General features: G+C 30.3%; 2 protein-coding genes across 3 annotated transcripts in view; both read left to right on the forward strand.

The window, feature by feature from the left end:
• The window catches only part of LOC106677445 (transcription factor Adf-1), a 5,186-nt gene extending 4,677 nt beyond the window's left edge, over positions 1-509 (forward strand). The window contains exon 3 of the mRNA XM_067050079.1: positions 425-509. Within this exon, the coding sequence (XP_066906180.1) occupies positions 425-509 (85 nt within the window). The remainder of the gene's footprint in view (positions 1-424) is intronic.
• A 1,045-nt stretch (positions 510-1,554) lies between these two features.
• Positions 1,555-19,232, forward strand: part of MFS17 (Major Facilitator Superfamily Transporter 17) — a 116,851-nt gene continuing 99,173 nt past the window's right edge. The window contains exon 1 of one of the 2 annotated variants that reach the window (XM_014415438.3): positions 1,555-1,669. Coding sequence is in view for 1 of the 2 variants with exons in the window: in XM_014415436.3 (XP_014270922.1) it covers positions 16,165-16,170 (6 nt within the window). In the remaining variant the exon portion in view is untranslated. Of the gene's footprint in view, positions 1,670-16,031; positions 16,171-19,232 lie in introns of those variants that run through there. The other variant, XM_014415436.3, reaches the window with a different exon arrangement.

Raw genomic sequence — 19,232 nt, forward strand, 5'->3', positions numbered from 1 at the left:
AAAAAAAAAACCTTGATGAAGAAGTACGGATGTTTAAGCGACGATGTTTACAGATTATCGATGACATTTTGTCAAACCGGTCATAATGCATGCTTTAATTGGCATTTTCATTTGTATCTACAACGCTATCCTCTTATGAACTTCCAAACTCTCTTAAAACAGTGTAAAAAATATTTAGTTGGTTTTTAAGGCTATACATAAAGTGCCTTTGATATTTTGTTTTAATAAATATTCAAACATTTAACTTGCACTAGTTTTTCATCTCCCATAAATACACAACCGTCTTAAGGACAATTGATTTCCAAATTTTTTTTAGCCTGACAAGAGTGCCGCGGTGAAAAAAGTTTTGGAACCGACACGCCAGGCACTATTTTTAACAGAAAGCTTATGAAAAAATGCATGTAAATTATGTATCATGTCCTAGATTCTTGCAGTTGAGGAAGTTCCTAATTTTTACCGTGACTGTTTTGCAGCTGGTCGAACTCAAGATCCTGAAAATGATTCTATAAAATGTACTTAGTCTGTCCGTTTATGCCAATATAACAACAATTTGAGCTAAATTAATCATACCAACTCATAAATTGTATAAGTACTTGGAAGCATTATCTACGCCTACAGCAAATCTTCGCAACCCACGAGAACAGCAAGAAGACGAATCGTCTGAAGAAATTCGTTTTAACTATGAGATAGAATGTATGCTGAAATTATACAGCGATATTCCAAGAATGTTTGGAATAATTTGAGCTACAAATATTGCAATAATACTGTACCATATCTTGTTAAGTCGGTCCGTTTCTGAATATGTAATGCTTTTTTATGAACAAACGGCTCAGCCGATGGACATTGTTCTTTTTCCAAACTATCCAGATCTGCGAATTCCCACCAAAAATTCGTTGCCCATCTAAAACACCCTTTCAAGGACTGGGTCTCAGCGGGTTGATATAAATTTATGGATAGCTGAATCTTAGCTGTAAAAATAAAGTGATATATTCCAGTGAGCCAACGTAATTATTTATTACGTAATCTGTTATTTAAAGAGAGTGATTATAAAGTATGGTAAGTGCAGCTTTACCAATTGTGTTTGTTGAATAGACTTTCTTCACAATATAATATTGTTTATACGAATGAGCATGATGTCACTTATATTTCGAATAAATTAAAGAAGAGAATGAAACATTCTAATGCGAGAGTTCTTTCAGGGGTAAACTAGTTGTTATATTTTTACCAAAGAGTTGTGGTGAACAGTATCTTATGCTCGGCAATAATGCTTCTTTAATTATTTTAGTATGGAATTAATACTGATTACGCTCCCTAATATCAGTTATTTTCTTCCTGACCGACATTTATTTACTATTCCTATAGAGCTGAAAAAAATAATAAAATAAAAATTTTGCATTAATATATTTATTACAGTAACTATTCTGCTTCAAATTTTACAATTTATAATCAGTTTCTTCCCGCGGGAATAATAAAAGCAGTGCTAAAAGGATCATGAATTGAACGATTTGCTTTAAGTTGCGACTTATGACGTCACTTCTCGTTGGTAAGGGTGGGGGAGAGGGATCAATGAAGTGACGTCAGATTATCAGTCTGTAGAAATGCTCCCTCGCCATAGAAGAAAGACGATACCCCGCTCTTCGGGACGGCTGATATAGCCGTTCAGGCTTCTGTGAGTATATATCTCGCCTCGCATGTATTGGATCCAAAGTATCAACCCAATCCTTGCACTGCCTGCTGCATTAGGGGTTGTTTGAATAACTTGACATTGCTAATGGCGCCCGAACATTCTCAAAGCTGAATCAATTTTAAAAAATAAAAGTTTTTTTAGGTGTTTCCTAATATGCACAGACCTGTAGTTTTAAAATGTGTACTCTTTATACTATTTTATGGATAGAAATTCGATACAAAACATTTCCAAAAATAGATTAAAATATTGTGATTTATAGAATCAACACCTTAAGTAGAAAACTTCATTGCAATTGAATGAATTTTCCTTGAAAAACAATTGTTTATTAACTGCTCTCCCAATAAATTTATTGAAAAATTGATATAATAATACTATAGATTGTTTTCAGTGTTTTCTCTATAAATATTTATTTACATTTCATAAGTTTTATATTTTTCATCGCATTTTTATTTGAATGAAACGAAATTCTGTTTAATAAAAAAATGGCACAGGAGCCCGATGCATGAAATCCAACCCATATGTACAACTGAAAATAATTTTTAAAAATAGTTTATATCAAACATTAAACAAAACGCACTTCTGGCTAATCTCAAACTCTTACTGATTGGCTAATTAATTTTGTAAACTAACGAATTAAATTCCTTTTTTTTTTAGTTCATTTTTTTCTCCTATGACTCCTAAATGGTGCATCCTAGCAAAAATGTTATGGTATGAAAAAAAACAGCAAGGAATTCGGCGTCGAATGAGTACGATAACTTATTAATCTGGTACAATTAAACCTACTCCGGCTGTTTCTTAGTCTCCAATAGTTATGAAGTCCATGTCCTACCAGAGGATGTGGTTTATTACCATAACTCTTGACGGGCGTATTATTTTATGGTGCTCATTCGAATCATAATTTAATATTCTTTAATTTGGTTAATTAACCCGAAATAAATGCCTAAAATATCTAATACGTTTCTTTATCAAACTAATTAGATGCTTAGTAGCTGAATTGGGCAAAAATTAGCTGTAGATGAAACTATTGCTAAAACTGTCATGGATACAATATTTATCTATTAATGCTTTATTCATGAATAAGAATCGTATCAATAGCTAATTTTTGCCCATCTCTGCTAGGTAACTGCAGTGCGTTTCCTTATTAAGTTTGAATTCATATAGATATAGTTTCATTATTTAGATTCATATATAGTTTTGGGCAAAATGTGAAAACAATATTTCGTTTTTTGGTTTACGGTTTACGACACACTACTTTCCTGAATTGATGTTTATTCAATCAATGCTATGTTTAATTTCTCAAACTATAACTTTTTCGCTAGTATGCCGTTTGGGAGTTGTAAACAAAGAACAAGAAAAAAAAAAGTCCTAAGTCAGTTTATTAAATTAATTAGCTAAATAGTAAGTTTTAGAACAGCCAAAAATGCATTTATGTGTAAAGTGTGGTAGAATTTTAAAAATTATTTTGCAGATGTGTGTTTTATAAGTTGTATATCAATCATCGGAATACTGCAATAAAATACTTATTACTCATATTTTAGCAAGTATATATAGGTATCATATACTATGGTCCCTTATCCTTTACTGATTATTCTAACAATCATATGTTCAAACGACACATAATTTGTTCGAATATTTCACTTACATGTAAATTTTGTATAAATAATCAATTGGTTGTCAGAGGTACCTAAGGCTCAAATTGTCTATGAATAAAAATCTCATCTTAGCGCTGGTGCTTTCAAACATCCATGGAATGTTCTCAATCGCTTAAATTAGGATTGATAAATATGTCTTACGTTAATAATTAATCTTCTAAGTATCTAAAGATCTAGTTAACATTTTATTTAATTGCCTTATACTTTGTTTAAAAAGTTTATGTTACGATTTAGTGTGTGAAGTTTCCTCAAAGTTTTGACTTATTGGTTCTCTGTTCTTTTAGTCATTTTGTGAAATATCATCATCATCAGATAAACTTTTAAGTTGAGAGAAAACAAAATTTCGATTTAGTAAAGAAGTGTTTTTTGCTAATATAGTCCTTATTTAGTTATACTAAATTCATTCATTCATCATTCATCTTTATTGAATGAAGTACTATTAACTTAGAAGTATATTCCTGCTACACTATTTTCTGAAAATATTATCAATACTTTACAGATCTTTATGGTTTGGCAAACCTCAGCGTAAATGAACTTATTTCCAGTTGGGCACTACCAAACAAGATCCAATGAGACTTTTTTGTTAATCGGACCAAAAACATTGAATTTCCATTCAAATTCCTTTTCTTCATAATTATTTTTGTTGTTAGAAAGATCCGTGATATTCCGTAAGAAACTTAATCGGTTTCCTGATTGGTTACATGGGTCTGAAATTACTATCTCTTTTGGAATGGGATGGTTCGTCATTGGCTACATGGATCTGAAATTATTATCTCTTTTGGAATGGGATGGTTTCTACGTTACGTTGTCAAAACACGCTTCTATTCCTTTTCTTCAAGACTTTTTTTTTGTGAAGCAGAATCACCAAATAACCTCAATGAACAACTACCTTTTAAATCTATTCATTGAGTTTTCTAATGCCAGTATAAGTAAAAATAAATATTATCGTACATTCCCAGGTTTAGTGTCAGTACATACATCTTGGATTAAACCCAACAGCTTCTGTTAATAGTTTATTTTAACTCAGGTTGTAAGTCTAAGCCATTCTCCCGATTTACTAAAAATAAGGTACTTTCATTTATTTTTCTTCGACCTTTAAGAATTCTTTCTTCATCTCCAGAATACACAAGCGATATTGTAGAAGGAAAGGTTAGCACTAGAGACTTTGTAGATCTTTGGGCGCCCGAACCAGACTTCACATCTGCCTGCCTCAGGTTACTGCTCTCCAGTTTGCTGCATGTAACTCATTCTCATATCTTCCTATTCTCTCTACCCATATAGTTTTTTGACCTCCCACATATTCTCTTGCCTACTATACTCATTGTTTTACACTCACACGCCTACTGTACTCATTGTTTTACAGAGGCGTCCTGATGAATTAATTCGCTCAAATTTCCCGCCCATCTTAACCTCCTTGCCTTCATGTCACGAGATATTGACGGACCAGTCTCTGCAAGCAGTGTCAAGGCTCCGATCCCAGATCGCTCGTGTAATTGAAAGGAGGACTTAACGTTCAAGTATCTCGATTCTGCTTTCTAAGGTACCTATTCTGTCTCTGAGTCCTGGTCTTGCAGCCGTATATCAGAGCTAGCTTTATCATCGCATTGTACACTTCTAGCTTCAGATTTTTAGAGATTTTTCGGGATTTCAGTATTGTTGACAGAGAGAAGAAGGCTTTGTGCGCGCTTATTATACGCTAGTCTACCTCTGTCCGTTGATCATTTGTTGATGAGCCGAGGTATTTGAAACTGTATACTTTCGGAAACGATTTGCAATTCACCCTAACGATATGATTTTGTTGGTTTACAATCATATAGTTTGTTTTATGTTCATTTGCTTGCAAACAGATTTCCTCTACTTCTCTTAGTAGTGTCTTTGCATGCTATCTTTGTTACTTCCTAGGGCTGCAATGCCGTCCGCACAAGCCAGGACTTTATGTTTCATTCTAACATGCACCCAACCGTTTTTGTGTGATGTTCTTATCACTTTTTTCAAGGGTTAAGTTGAACGGCATTGGTGAGAGTCAATCTCCTTGTCTCAGACCTGTTCAGACTTCAGATAATTTCCCTTCTTTTAAGAATCTGCATTTAGGATCATTAGTACAAGCTTTTGTCAGTTTTACCAACTTCCTGGGGATTCCCATCTCAGTCATGATCTTCTAAAGACTCTCTTAGCTTATGTAACATAATATCTCTGAATTTATATCTTTAATTTTGTAATTATTCTTACATATTTAATCAATCACATACAAGTTTTCTTTATAGTTTATTTATTATATTACTACAATTTTAAATAATTTTCAATTTGCACATGTATTTACTTAGTTTATTTTCATATTTTTTCTACTTCCATTCTTAATTCTAATATTAGCATATTCTTAAACAATTTTAATATTTCAATATTCTTGTTATACAACACAATACATTTTCTTTAATATTGCATATCCACCTATATTATCTGATGATTTTTTCTTGTGATAAAGTAAGGAGTATTGAGGATTTTACGCTGGATTTTGGATTGTACGGTTAGGATACAAGAGGAATTCGATGATTTAATGGAGCTCCAAATCTCAACTTCAAGTCCAAATAGACCTTATAGTCACTTAAATCAATCTTTTTTTATGGGTTAGTAGCTTGGACCGTGGTCTAGTCCGATTCGACGTGCGGTTTCCTGTCTTTTCAGTCTTGTATGAGGATTCCAAGTAAGTCGTTTGTACAAATTAAGTCGAAGGTAGCGGATCTGTTCGACAGAGTTAAGTTAAAGACTATCGGGCAGTGCATTATATTAAATTAAGCCTTAAAATCAGTTTATTAGGCTTCAAAATCATTTCCTGACCTCCCGATATCAATGGAAATTTCTCAAAATATGACCTACCATCTCTTCATCTCCTTGAATTGACATTCATTCATATTTTCAATCCAATATGAGTCATTAGTTTTTATTTGTATTGTTTTTTTGTTTTTTTTAGTCCGATTTTCTTTTTAATATTGTAACATGAATAAACTTATTAATAACAAAATTTTACAAACTGTTTATCATTAATATTTGAGGGAAACTTCAAAACTTAATTTTAATGTTCCAATAATAATGGATACATGTATCATGTTTTGATAGCTATCGAAGAGATTAAACTCATTCACAATAATTGCTAGGCCATTTTATTTATTTAAATTATTATATTCTAAATAAAAAAAATTTATAGTTAGAATTAAAGTTATTTTCATCACCGATGTTATTAAGCGATAAAATTGTTCTCATAAAGATATCTTGAGGAAAATTAACAGACCGTTTCTTCCACCCCTTTGATAGAATGAAGAGAGATAGCAAAAATTCTTTGGACTGTATGCAGTACCATTAGTACAGTAACTTTGATTTGATGATTATTAATGAATAGATTATTAGTTTAAAATCGATCAGAAGAATTGAATTGAATTTGGTACCTAAATAATTATATAATAAGTATTATTACTTTTATTGTGAATATTATATTATTATAATATTTGAACTACTTCGATAATTTTCCTCTATCTTGAAGTATATATTTCCTAAACGATTTAAGGAAATGAAACCCTTATTTATACATTCAACAAAAAAAGTTTTGCATCAAATCTGTGTAAATAAATATATACTCAATGTATTGCCTTCTTTGTATCCTAATATGGTGCTAATCCTTAAACTCCTCTGGGCATATTATTCTCTCATGCTGTGCTGCTGAGATAAAAAGCGGCCCTTGCTGTGACTTGCTGCTGTTATCAAAAGAAGAGATGATGAAAAACTATTTTTGATGTATGCAAACATCTCCAACGAAAATAAGAGTGAAATTTTTTTCGTAAGCAGCAGAAAGTGGATTTGTTTTTATGTTCCAATAATATGATCATCCCTATACACTCCGGTATGTTCCATGCAGATCATCATCTTATATACTCGTGTATGTTGTATACAGATCGTCATTCGTATATACTCGAGTATGTTGCATATAGATCATCATCCATATATACGCGAGTATGTTGCAAAAAAATCATTATTCGTAAATACTCCAATATGTTCCTTATAGATCATCATCCATATGTACTGCAATATGTTCCATATCGATCATAATCCGTATGTACTCGAGAGTATGTTCCATATAGATTATCATCCATATGTACTCGAATATGTTTCATATCGATCATAATCCGTATGTACTCGAGAGTATGTTCCATATAGATTATCATCCATATGTACTCGAATATGTTTCATATCGATCATAATCCGTATGTACTCGAGAGTATGTTCCATATAGATCATCTTCCATACATACTTGAGTATGTTTAAATGTGTTGAAATAATCATAAATACCTTGTAGTATACCTCAAACCCAAATTAACCTAGTAGAGTACGAATATAACCATTTGGTACATTTTAACGTCCTTTTGATCCATAAAAATTTGAAGTTCATCGGTTGAGTACCCTAAGAGCTATGAATGATTTTCATAATTCTGTATTACAAAACTGACATTACATATCATGACTTTGCCAAATATCAGGACGTGATGGAAGAAATCAGCGTTCATTTTCAGTTTCTACACACCAAAACAATTTTAATCAGCAAAAATTGCCTTAATGTAAATCAAATTTTCGGTTTTAAAATGTCGTTGATACAAAAATGATAGCCACTAACATAGTGCAAATTTCGGCTGAAGCTAGAAAAAAGTAATTTGATGTTGGGTGATAGTTGGAACTTTAGCTGATTGTCGAACCATTAAAGTCTTAATTTCGGTTGCGCTTAGGTTTATAGCTACTTAGTAATTATACTGTATATCGCATGGTCTTATCAAGTAATAATTATCGAGACTCCTTGTTTTGATTAATTAAAAAAATATATATACCCAATTTGACATTTAAAATTTATTTGTTGTATAGATAAATTTAAAATCATAAGAAGTTTAATCTCGATAAACATGTTTTTTTTTAAATCGAGAACATTTTGTGCAGTCATATTGCGATAAGTGGTAGGCAGAAGAGAGGGGGGTTTCTTTTAGACCCGAAATATTCCAGGCTTACCGTTAAACAAATCGTCTGATAGCTAAATTGTTTTTTCAATTGTTTTCAAAATTAGTTTTACATTATTTATGCTTTAATTCCTTATTTAAATTGTTTAAATTCTTCATTAGTACAGGATATTTAATAATCTGACAACTCGTCGGTCCGGGATTATCAATATTGCACAATATTACGTAACACCACGGCTTTATAGATCTATTTTTCATGCATTAACTTGAAAATATTACGTGAACATTTAAGGTACATTGAAGTGAATAATAATTGGTTTTTGTAGCCATATTTAAAAGTACAGTTTCCTACACCGCAGCTATTATTATGAGTCTATAATCAGTTGAATATCTAGATCAAGTTCTCGTTAAAAAGATCACGCTATAGCGACTATCTGACCCGTTTCCATAATCGAGTGCTAGATCATTATCACGAGTCCTAGATACGGCCATGGGCTGTATTAACTGCTAAAAGTAAAATAAAATAAAAAATAACGGGAAAAAGTTTTTTTTTTTGTCTATTAGCTCTCAAATTAAAGCTAGTTTAATATGCTATAAAGTAGTTTATGCCGTTTATCGTCATAGGAGTAATCATTTTCATGATATTCGCCAAAATAAATTACCAAGAAGATGAATTCTAATAGTTCGAACATCATTTTTGATTTATGAAAAGTTATATTTCAGAAACATAGCATACAGACGTACAGATGTCTGCCAGCAATCAAATTAAAGAGAGTTTAATACACTATGAAGTAATTAAGACAAGGTAAGAATATAATCACAGAATGGACAAAAAAAGAAACAAGAAGTAATATAATATTGAATTATTATTCTTGCCACCCTTATCACATGAAATATAATGTAATAAATTATTATATTAAAAAAACTGTTAATGTAACTGATGATACTAGGTTACATATCATAAAAAATAAGATAATTAATATGTTCCTAAAAAATTTTGACCCAAAAAAATTAATTTACAAGATTTGGAAATAAACCTTAAAAATATAAAAAATAAAACAGGAAACGAAATAGTAAATAATAAAGTAAAAAATAAAAAATTTATGGATTCAATTATATTAAAGGACTATCTGAAGATATTAAGAAATCATTTAAGGATTACGATGTTGATGAGTACTCTCTGAGTCATAGACCCAACAATAAAATAAAAAATTATTATAGTATATTTAAGGACAAAATTGATACAAGAAATCAATCGGGATTAATATATAAAATTCCCTGTCTAAATTGTCCAGCTATATATATAGGCGAGACAAAGCAATTATTGGGTGGCAGAATTTATCAACACAATAATGATTAGAAAAACAAGGAGAAGGATCCAAATAAAACGGCACTAGTACAGCATGCAACCAAAAACCAGCATATTTTTGATTTTGAAAATACAATCATTTTACATAAAGAGAATAATACATTCAAAAGAAAAATACTTGAATCCATTTACATGTCTGAAAATATTGATTATACAGTGAATTTCAAAACAGATACAAGAAATTTAAACCAACACTATGCAGAGATATTAAGTAAAATTAATTTATGAATAATAACTGATACATTGAATGTGGATAGTTATAATTAGCCTTGATAGGAATTTTACTAATGAAATAAGGAGGAAAATTGACAAAAGTGTAGTTATAATAAATAATTTTAATGCTTGAACTGAGTGGAGGAAGGTTACAAGTTGTGATAAAGTTTTTAAGGAATAGTGACTGTGATAAATGATTTTAATTTTGGTTTTAAGTGAATATTGACCAATTAAGTAATTAAACATATGTGGGATATACTTATTAACAAAAAAATATATTTTACCTAATGTTTTCTTTATTAAACCTAATTCGAGTCTTGGATTAGGGCGAAATCATCATCTTCCTCTTTAGTTGTTCTTAGAACATTCACTTATTTGATAATGTTTTTAGCTTCTAAGGCCTAATTGAACTAATGAATAATACGATTCAATTAAAACATATAGTATTAGTTTGTAGCTCTTGAGATTTGGTGAAGTTACGTATATTATTGCGGTTTACATAAAGGTTACAAGCTATGCGAAAAAGAATAAAATAAATTTTACAGGAATTCAATGTAGGTATTTTGTAAGATCAATGTTAAAAATTCTATTTCATCCAAGTTTGCCCGCAAAATATGTATGATTTACCTTAACAACTGTTAAGGTAATATAAAAAAATTGTTTCTTTTGCATTACTCCCACCACCAAACGTACTTTACCATTCGGTTCAATACAAACAAGTATATAGTGTAAGATCTCCCATTGACATTAATAGTGGGGAATGGAATATTTGGGTGAAAAAAAAAATATGTCCGGAGAATCAACCTACGCAGCATACGGACGGATTTTTTTTTAAATTCTAGTTTTGGGTTCTGAAAAACCTCTAATTTTGAGGGGAGTTAAAGCTTTTTACTTGTCGATTACAAAAGTGTTTATTAAAACATTTAGTAACATTTCTGAGAAAGTATTACATAAATAAAAATGTTCAATTTGATGTAAGAGTATTGCAAAATAAATTTACCAAGTCATCTATATAAGCTTTTATGTATGTAATGTCTCTGTTTGTATTTAAAATTAATAAAACAAACAAAGATGCTTTTATAGACGTTATGGCCACTTAGACAAAACATAGACCACTTTAAAACGGTATTTAAAACCATTGTTTTCATAATCTTTTATTTGTAGTTTTTGCAATTCATTGTTTGGATGTGTCATATTCCTAGTATGATGGTAATTATCCAGTTAATGTACTCGAAACCTTTAAAAAGCCCACTCTTGATGTAGCACATACTTCATTGATAGAGTTTATAATGCATTTGGATTGATGTGTCAAATGATTTTTATAAAAATCTGTAAGTGGATGTCACATCTATAGTATAAATCAACACAATCTTGCAGTGGATTGCGAATTATTTTATTTAATTGTACATTTCGATTTGTATACCCTCAGATGTTACTTAAAATTGATACATACTTAGACGGATTTCCCTAAAATGTCTATTCCATCCAAGTCGAGAATTAGGATGGGCTGTGCTTAGTTCAATTTCGGCTAAATGGTTCGCAGACTTCTATGGGCTTGGATCTAAAGCCTCTGTCCTTGTGCCTTGTTAATCGTCACTGGGAATGCAACTTGGACAGGAAATTGATTGCAACTGAATACAGAAGGCATGCTGGGGTGAGGCGAATAATTTAGGGATTATGACAAATTTTGCAATGATCACTGGTGCGAGTTAAAATTATCAAATCAGTATGATAATAATTCGTTACACTGTCTGTTCATTCTTTTTAACTGAGAACATATTTTAAGTTGTTACACGTCCTACTTTCATTTTCCAATGGATTGCTAATTAAATGATTATTTCGTCGTTAGTCATTCGTCGTTCTCAGGGGACAAAATAACCCCTAAAACAAATTGTTAGATATTTTTTATCACTTATTACACCATTACTATTATTTTCAATAACTAGTTAATTGACCAAATATACGATGCTACTACTGTTCAGGAAAACCAATACAAATTGTTGACAGAAGGGAGAAAAAGAGGCGATGTCCTATTTTTTATTTTCAAATTAAGTTAACTAGATAAAAAAAAAATGTATTCCTATGAGGTCAAACATTTAAAAAACAATTCTATAGCTGCTAAAAATAGACTCGAAAAAATATCTATAAATGGGAATAAAAGGCTATGTCCATTAATGTGCAAAACAGAGGATGTCCACATATTAATGAATTAAATCTTAGAAATTAATAAAAATTAATTTTTGGCGGTTATTAAAATTTTGAATATTCGTTTTTCACACATTTAAGCTATTTTTGAACAAATTTTTTCACTTTACAGTCTTAATTTGGTGAAATATCTCGATGAATTGTTAAATTCCATCCTCCAAATTTTGAAAACAATTAGGTGAATTTTTCGTTCCCAGCTAACCTCAGGATTCGTTTGAGTTTTCTATAGCTTGTCTTTCCACAATGACAACTATTTTTTTTTTTTTACTGAGCTAAACGATAGTTGTTTTTTTTTGCCCGGTAATTATCTTCTTCATACTCTACACCGCAAACATTCGTACTACTCCTGCTTTATTCCTGGAAACATAAGCTCATTATTCTGTGATTTTATCATCCTACCCTGGATTCTGAAATGGTTCCTTCAACCTTCAGAGACATCTTTGCCACCGATGGTTTGTGCTATCAATGATTGGTAAAAACGCTAAATTAACAGCTCCTGTCCTCCTCTTTTTCAATGTGGTATTTTACACTTCAACCCACATCTCTATCTCTAATGGAATTAAGTAGCTTTCTAGACACATGAGCTACATGGAATCCTTAAAAGGTCTTCTGATATGAACTGTAAGGGATAGCAAAATATTTGAACGTCTCAATCCTGTTAATACAAAATCCAATCTGCTGCAAACTTATTGTGTTGTCCTATATCACGACCTCACCATCTTTATCCTCGATCTTTTCTCAACTTTAAAAATTCCATCCTATCAAAACATTTCTGACTATCCTGATCCACTAATCTTGTTCAAATTATATGTTCAATTTTTCTCGAAATTAGAAAAGAAAATGTCCCACTTTGTGACTATCCTGGACTTTTGCTCTTCCCCTTTATCATGGGTGGTTGGACAAGGTCCTCTAACCTGATGTCAATATTATAAATATGTTTATGCTATTAATGTTTTTCTATTTCTAAAATTTGTTCATTTAACCGCTTATTTGGCTTAAATACAAAGCTATTACTACTTGTTCTGCAAGTAGACAATTTTTATATTTAAAACAAAAAGTTGAGAAAAAATTTTTTTTAGAAGAACGGGATTACATAAGACATTTATACGCATTAGCTCCTTGAAACCTGAACCATCCATACTTGTATTCCATTCCATTTAAGTTGGTTATAATTTTTCCCAATAACAAAAACTTAAATATTTTGGTTATAGATGAATTTTTTTGATATTTCGGTTTAACTTTATAACCATTTTAAATGGGGTCGTTTATATCACCAGAAACCACCTACCAAGTTGGTATCAAGACATTGATTAAGAGGTAGGCAACAAATGTAATATTAATAAATTTCCTAACAATGTTTGCAGCTGCAACACAGCTTTATATATCCGTTTCACGACTTTATTTTTATTATTAATATCACTATTATTTCTGAATCTGCTCCTGTAAATTATATAATGGATAATCAGGCGATATGATGACGTAATCTTTCAACTTATAAAAAAAAAAGTAAGGTATGAGGAAAAACACGACTCAGTAGTAAGTACCCATTTTTTTTTACTTACATGATTATGTAAGTATGTATTACATTATTATGTAAGTACAAATCCTCACTTCAGTCTTATATTAATATCTAAACTATCTGGCCATTTCTGCGATGAATATGTTGTAGTCTCCGTTCAATATATCGTAAAATGGTACGTTCGTTGGAAACTGTATTTATACGTTTGTTCTAATGTGAAAGTTGTAATGTTGTAGAATGATGGATTTATTTCCTTTTTATGTGTCTCTGTTTTGTATTTGATTTTATTTTTAATGCATAAATCCAAAGAACTTTCACGCGTCAATATATTACTTAGTATATCTGTCTAATTTTAATTTGTATTATTTGTCCAAAAAGTACGTACGTTAGTTGGAGTGTGAGATGTAATAATCTTGTTTCTTCTCAATATATGTTTCTCCCAATAACTAGTTTTATTAATTTACGAAACGCTTCCTTCACGTTCCATTAATTACATGGCGTAGCCTTTGGCTGAAGCTAGACTATACCACCTTAACTGGACTGACATCAACACTTTATAATACCACAAGGCAGAAGAATCAGTAAAAGCATACATTACACATTTCATGTACTATATAAGTAAGATGTATTAATTTATTTTAATGAAGGGTACGAAAAAAAAAAAGAAGGAACACCAACAATTTAATTACTGTCAACATTTTCCCGATTCTAGTGTCACGAGGACTACAAACCACAAAATCAAACTAATGAAAACTAGCAAAATGGAAATCATATCTCGCTTTCACAGTTTATACTCTTCCCAACTGTGGCTTCAACTGTGAGAGTCAGATAAGTTTAATTTACATTGATACAATTTTTAATTAATTGTTCTTATTACTGCCTGAATTGGCAATTTAATCCAAAATTTATAAGTAATAATTTTCAATAGGAGATTACTATGAAGAACATATTTTGAAGTTGTTAACTGTTATAAGAGAATGTAGGCTTTGTTTAGAAATACACTTGATGGACGCTTTGATTGTTGTAATACGGTGGATTAATGTATTAAATTATATTTATAGATATAACAGGATATATTAGATCGCCAGTTATGTCTATTATTTTAATATTTTTGTTGTTTAACCGAAATCGAACTAAAAAAGCTTAGGACGATTTTAAGGTTTATCTTAAATTTAAAATTTAATATTTTCTTATTTAAAATTGATTTTAAGGTTTATCTTATTCACAATACAGTGATACTGATGCAACTCTGCTGGGGGATTAATGTATTGAATTAATTGCCTTTTCTTTTCTTTTTAATGACATACACTTTTAAAACGGCCTTATTTTAAGTCTGCACATTAGTATATCTTCTATTACAATTAAACTAGTTTTAGTTTTCATCTATACATGATTTATGGGTATGTATGTTTTATTCCTGATGTGATATATGATTGAATACAGTGTACCTGTAGACTGTTAGTTCCTTAAGATTTGTTTTTCTTTAATTTTAATATATGGATAGTAAAGGGAAACTAATTTTACGAAAAATAAAATTAAAGATTCTCTCTCTTAGAGAAAATTATTGGAAAAGTGGTAATTTTCCTAAAAAGAATGACCTTTTATCGTATTTTTCGTTGAATTAATATCCAAGAACTTAGCACTACTGTGTAGTAAGCTGTCCATACAATACTTTAACAATTAATTAAAATATTTTTAAATAGAATATAATTTAAAAAATCTATATAAATGATTCAATGACGATGGCATTATTAAAGAAATCTTCAAATAAATTAACTTCGGTTGAGGAGTTTTCGATCCACAAAATTATATTAACAGTTTAACATGTCAGTATGGGATGCTCCCAAAATATTTTTTAATAATAATTTTCTGAAATTGGATATATTGATTTTGTAAGATAACTCCTCAATGTTATCATATTTCGTCAGCACATCTATTTTAATTTTCGAAATAATGGAAGTGTGTATTCCCTCTGCTTATTCAGGTGCTAAATGTACAGTGAACTTTAATAAATTTAACAAAAAAAATTATAAAATTTCTGAATTTTAACAGTTTTACCAACTCTTAATCCGAGCTTAGGAGCAGGTAATAGCAACAACCAAACCGGAACCGGCTTTTTGTTCATGAGTTCGTTTCAGGTTATATAAGACCATGGCGGAATTCAAATTTGATATTGTAAATCTTATATAAAAATAACTTATTTGGATTGTTAACAGGTTTTATTATATTCTTTGAGACTCATTGTTACGAAAATCGATGCAAATGACCATGCATGTTTCATAATAAAAAAATTTTTTGCGAAACTTATTCATTCTTGCACTCATTACAAGGTCAGAAAAGGAGAGGGGGTTTTAAGAAAGAGAACCGTGGAGTTACATGTGCCATGTGATGAATTTCCTTCCTAGAGTGAGCATCTTAAGTGAACGATTACATAATCGATTTAGTGAGCGATGTTTTGAATCGTTTGGAATTGCCAAGAAGTTTTTTTTTTTTTTTACTGCCATCTTTGAGAACTTTCACGGGACATTATGAAGGTTGGTTAATATAAATTTTGTAATTTGTCTTCTGATACTAAATAAGATGTTGAATAAGTGATTTTTGTAGTACGAAAAAAATCTTTAAAATCAGATTGTTATGAATTCATAAATATATATCAATGAAAATAACTGCGGAAAAAATCCTTTGGACTACGTTAAACTCATTTTACTTAAAATAAAATTATATATTACAATGTATGTTAATTATAAATATTTTTATTTTAGAACTTGATAATGGCCCGAAGAACCGAAACGTTGTTCGGATGATCTAATGAATAAAGAAATTATCATTATGTTTTATTAAAATTATATAATAATTTTTTAAAATATAATATTCCATACATATTTATGTTCTTCACATTTTAGCAGCGGTTCGGCCCTTTTCATTGGCTTTTGCAAAATTAGTCACTCTTCTTTACTCCAGTCATAGTATTAAAAATTTATATTCTCATGTATACAACTCCTGGAAGTAAGGTATTTATTTTTTCTTTCCCCTGTTGTTATTTTATATTAGATCATTTTTTCTTGTGACTTTTATAAGTATATTGATACAAAAAACCTTTAAAAAAAACCTCACTGTTATTGATGAATGCATTTGTAGTTGAAGTTTCAACTATAGCTGGATAGATTTTTTTATTTTTTTTAGAATTTTATATTTAGGATCAATGATTTTATCTCATGCGTTGGGTAGCAATATGAGAGATGCACATTGGTGAAACGGCAGATTTCAACAGACATTTTTTATTTATTTAGTACAATTATAATTTTACAGTCAGACGTCCTCGAATATGAGGTCGTTATATTGTTAAAAAGTCAACCTTAGAAATATAAGTGCAACTTTTATGTTTTCGAATATAAAATGATTTAAGATTTCACCGCATTCTGTAATTCCTATATTTACTAATTCTTTTCGGTTATTTGTATTTTAAGCTGAGTCAATTCTAAAGTTGACCATCAATAAATATTGTTAGTAAATTTATAAACTATTATAACATAATAGTTGATGTTGAAACTTTTTTGAAAAAATTTAAAATAAAGGGAGCAATATATTTTTATTTATAAGTAGCGATTTAAACTATAGGAAAAAAATATTTTCTTCAAAACTTGATTAAATCATGCCTTAGGATTCCACAGCATTTTCACCATAAAATATCATGCCGCATTTTTATTTCGAATAACATTAACACTCACAAATCTCAGTAAATTTGTTTTAATTCAATATTTTACAAAAGTGCTCTAGTAAAACTTCTGTATACTGATAGTTTTGAATTTTCAAAAGCTTTGATATACTTATGGTCACTTTTATCAATTATAAACCGTAATTTATCAGCACTCTTTTTCGTATTGTTGCTTTGCGCTGTGTTGCAATTTTTGTTTTGTTTAAGTTGAAATTTCAGGCCGATGTTTAAATTCAATACAACCCTTTGTACTTATGGATTGTGGCAGAACTAATGAGTGAGTAAAACTAATATTAGAGCCACAGTAATATCTGCATATACATATAATTGAGATACACATGTCTGACCGGTAGTACAAAATGTTTTCGTTAATTTGGCGTGATCTAATATTTCCTCGTTGATATTTGAATGAAATACAACTAAAAAAGTTGATAAAAATTTTTAGGTGTGCCTCTGTTTTTACTGAATACGTAATACGGTTGAAAACATTGTTAGTAGCACATTGTAATTATCGTGCTGTTTGATTAGAGCTTAGGATTTTTTTTTCAGAGCTTAATAATGCAATAATAAGGAAGGATAATTACTGTTTTGGATAGCTTTTGGTTCGCTATTCTTAAGGATCGGTAATGAATTGATTGAGTTCCTGTTACTAAGAATGTGACAAGCCACAATTATGAAAATAAGTAGTTACTTTGTGTAAAGTACTCTTTTGTTGTTCTCTATAGAGCTATTAGTACAGGAACCAGATCTATAAAATCCATCTCATAGAAGATACATCTGTAAATAATTTTAAAAATTAGTTTCTATCACACATGCGCTTTCTGGGTGTTATAATAATAATTATAACAAATTAGGTAATTAATTTAATAAAATAACGAATTTGGTCTTTTTTTTATTTTTCGATCAAAACTCCAAAACGGTCCATATTAGGAAAACTGATATAGTTTAAGAAATTTAATTCTGCTTCAAATGAGTACCATGACATCAATGTACAACCCGAATACCTGGTTTGTTGAATCAATGTACAACCAGAACGGCTGGTTCGTTGAATCAATGTTCAACCAGAAGAGGTGGTTTACGACCATACCACTTGACCGAATTATTACTTTAAGGTACTTAAACATAACTTAGAGTTCTTTAATTTGTTTCATTATATATTTTTTACACTGGGATCCACCGTTTTGAACTTGATAAAATTAATTAGTTGCTTATAAACCGATTTAGAACAGTCAGAAATGTATTTCCGTGTTATGTTTTGATTAATATGAAGTACTATTCCTCAGTTTTGGTGAAATTTGAAAATAAATTACATTTTTTGTTTTACGACGGTTACGGTTTTCGACATACTAGTTGATCAAATTTTGTGTCGTTACTCATTCAAAGCAGAATTTAATGGTGTTTAATTTGTTTTTTAGCTAATAGCTTTTTCACTAGGATCCAACCTTGAGGACTTTCAGGTAAAAAAACTGAAAGAAAGGCTAATATCAACGAAAATTTGTAATTCGTTACTTCATCGAACTAATTATCTGCTTTGTAAACGTTTTAGAATCGCCAGAAAAGCGTCATCTTGTTAAGTCAGATTGATAATAATTTTTAAAATGATTAGGAGATTTGTGATCAATGATATGAGTTTTATACACCTGGCTAATGTAGTATATTGCTAATTTGCCTAATGCCCTGATTCCATGCTTACCTATAATATTATTGGGTATCAACTATATAAAAAATTAAAAAAAGTATTGTACAATTTTTCGAACTGTTCTATTGAACACTTTTCGGCCCTTGGCTCTCATAGCTCATGGCTCCAAGTTCTTCAATTGAGCCGTTATCACTTCGCAAGAGTTACAGTGATGCGGACCATGACTCATTCATTATCTTTGT

This window comes from Halyomorpha halys, unplaced genomic scaffold (assembly GCF_000696795.3).
Source record: "Halyomorpha halys isolate HHAL.00 unplaced genomic scaffold, Hhal_1.1 Scaffold100.1, whole genome shotgun sequence".
Taxonomy (NCBI): Eukaryota; Metazoa; Arthropoda; class Insecta; order Hemiptera; family Pentatomidae; genus Halyomorpha; species Halyomorpha halys.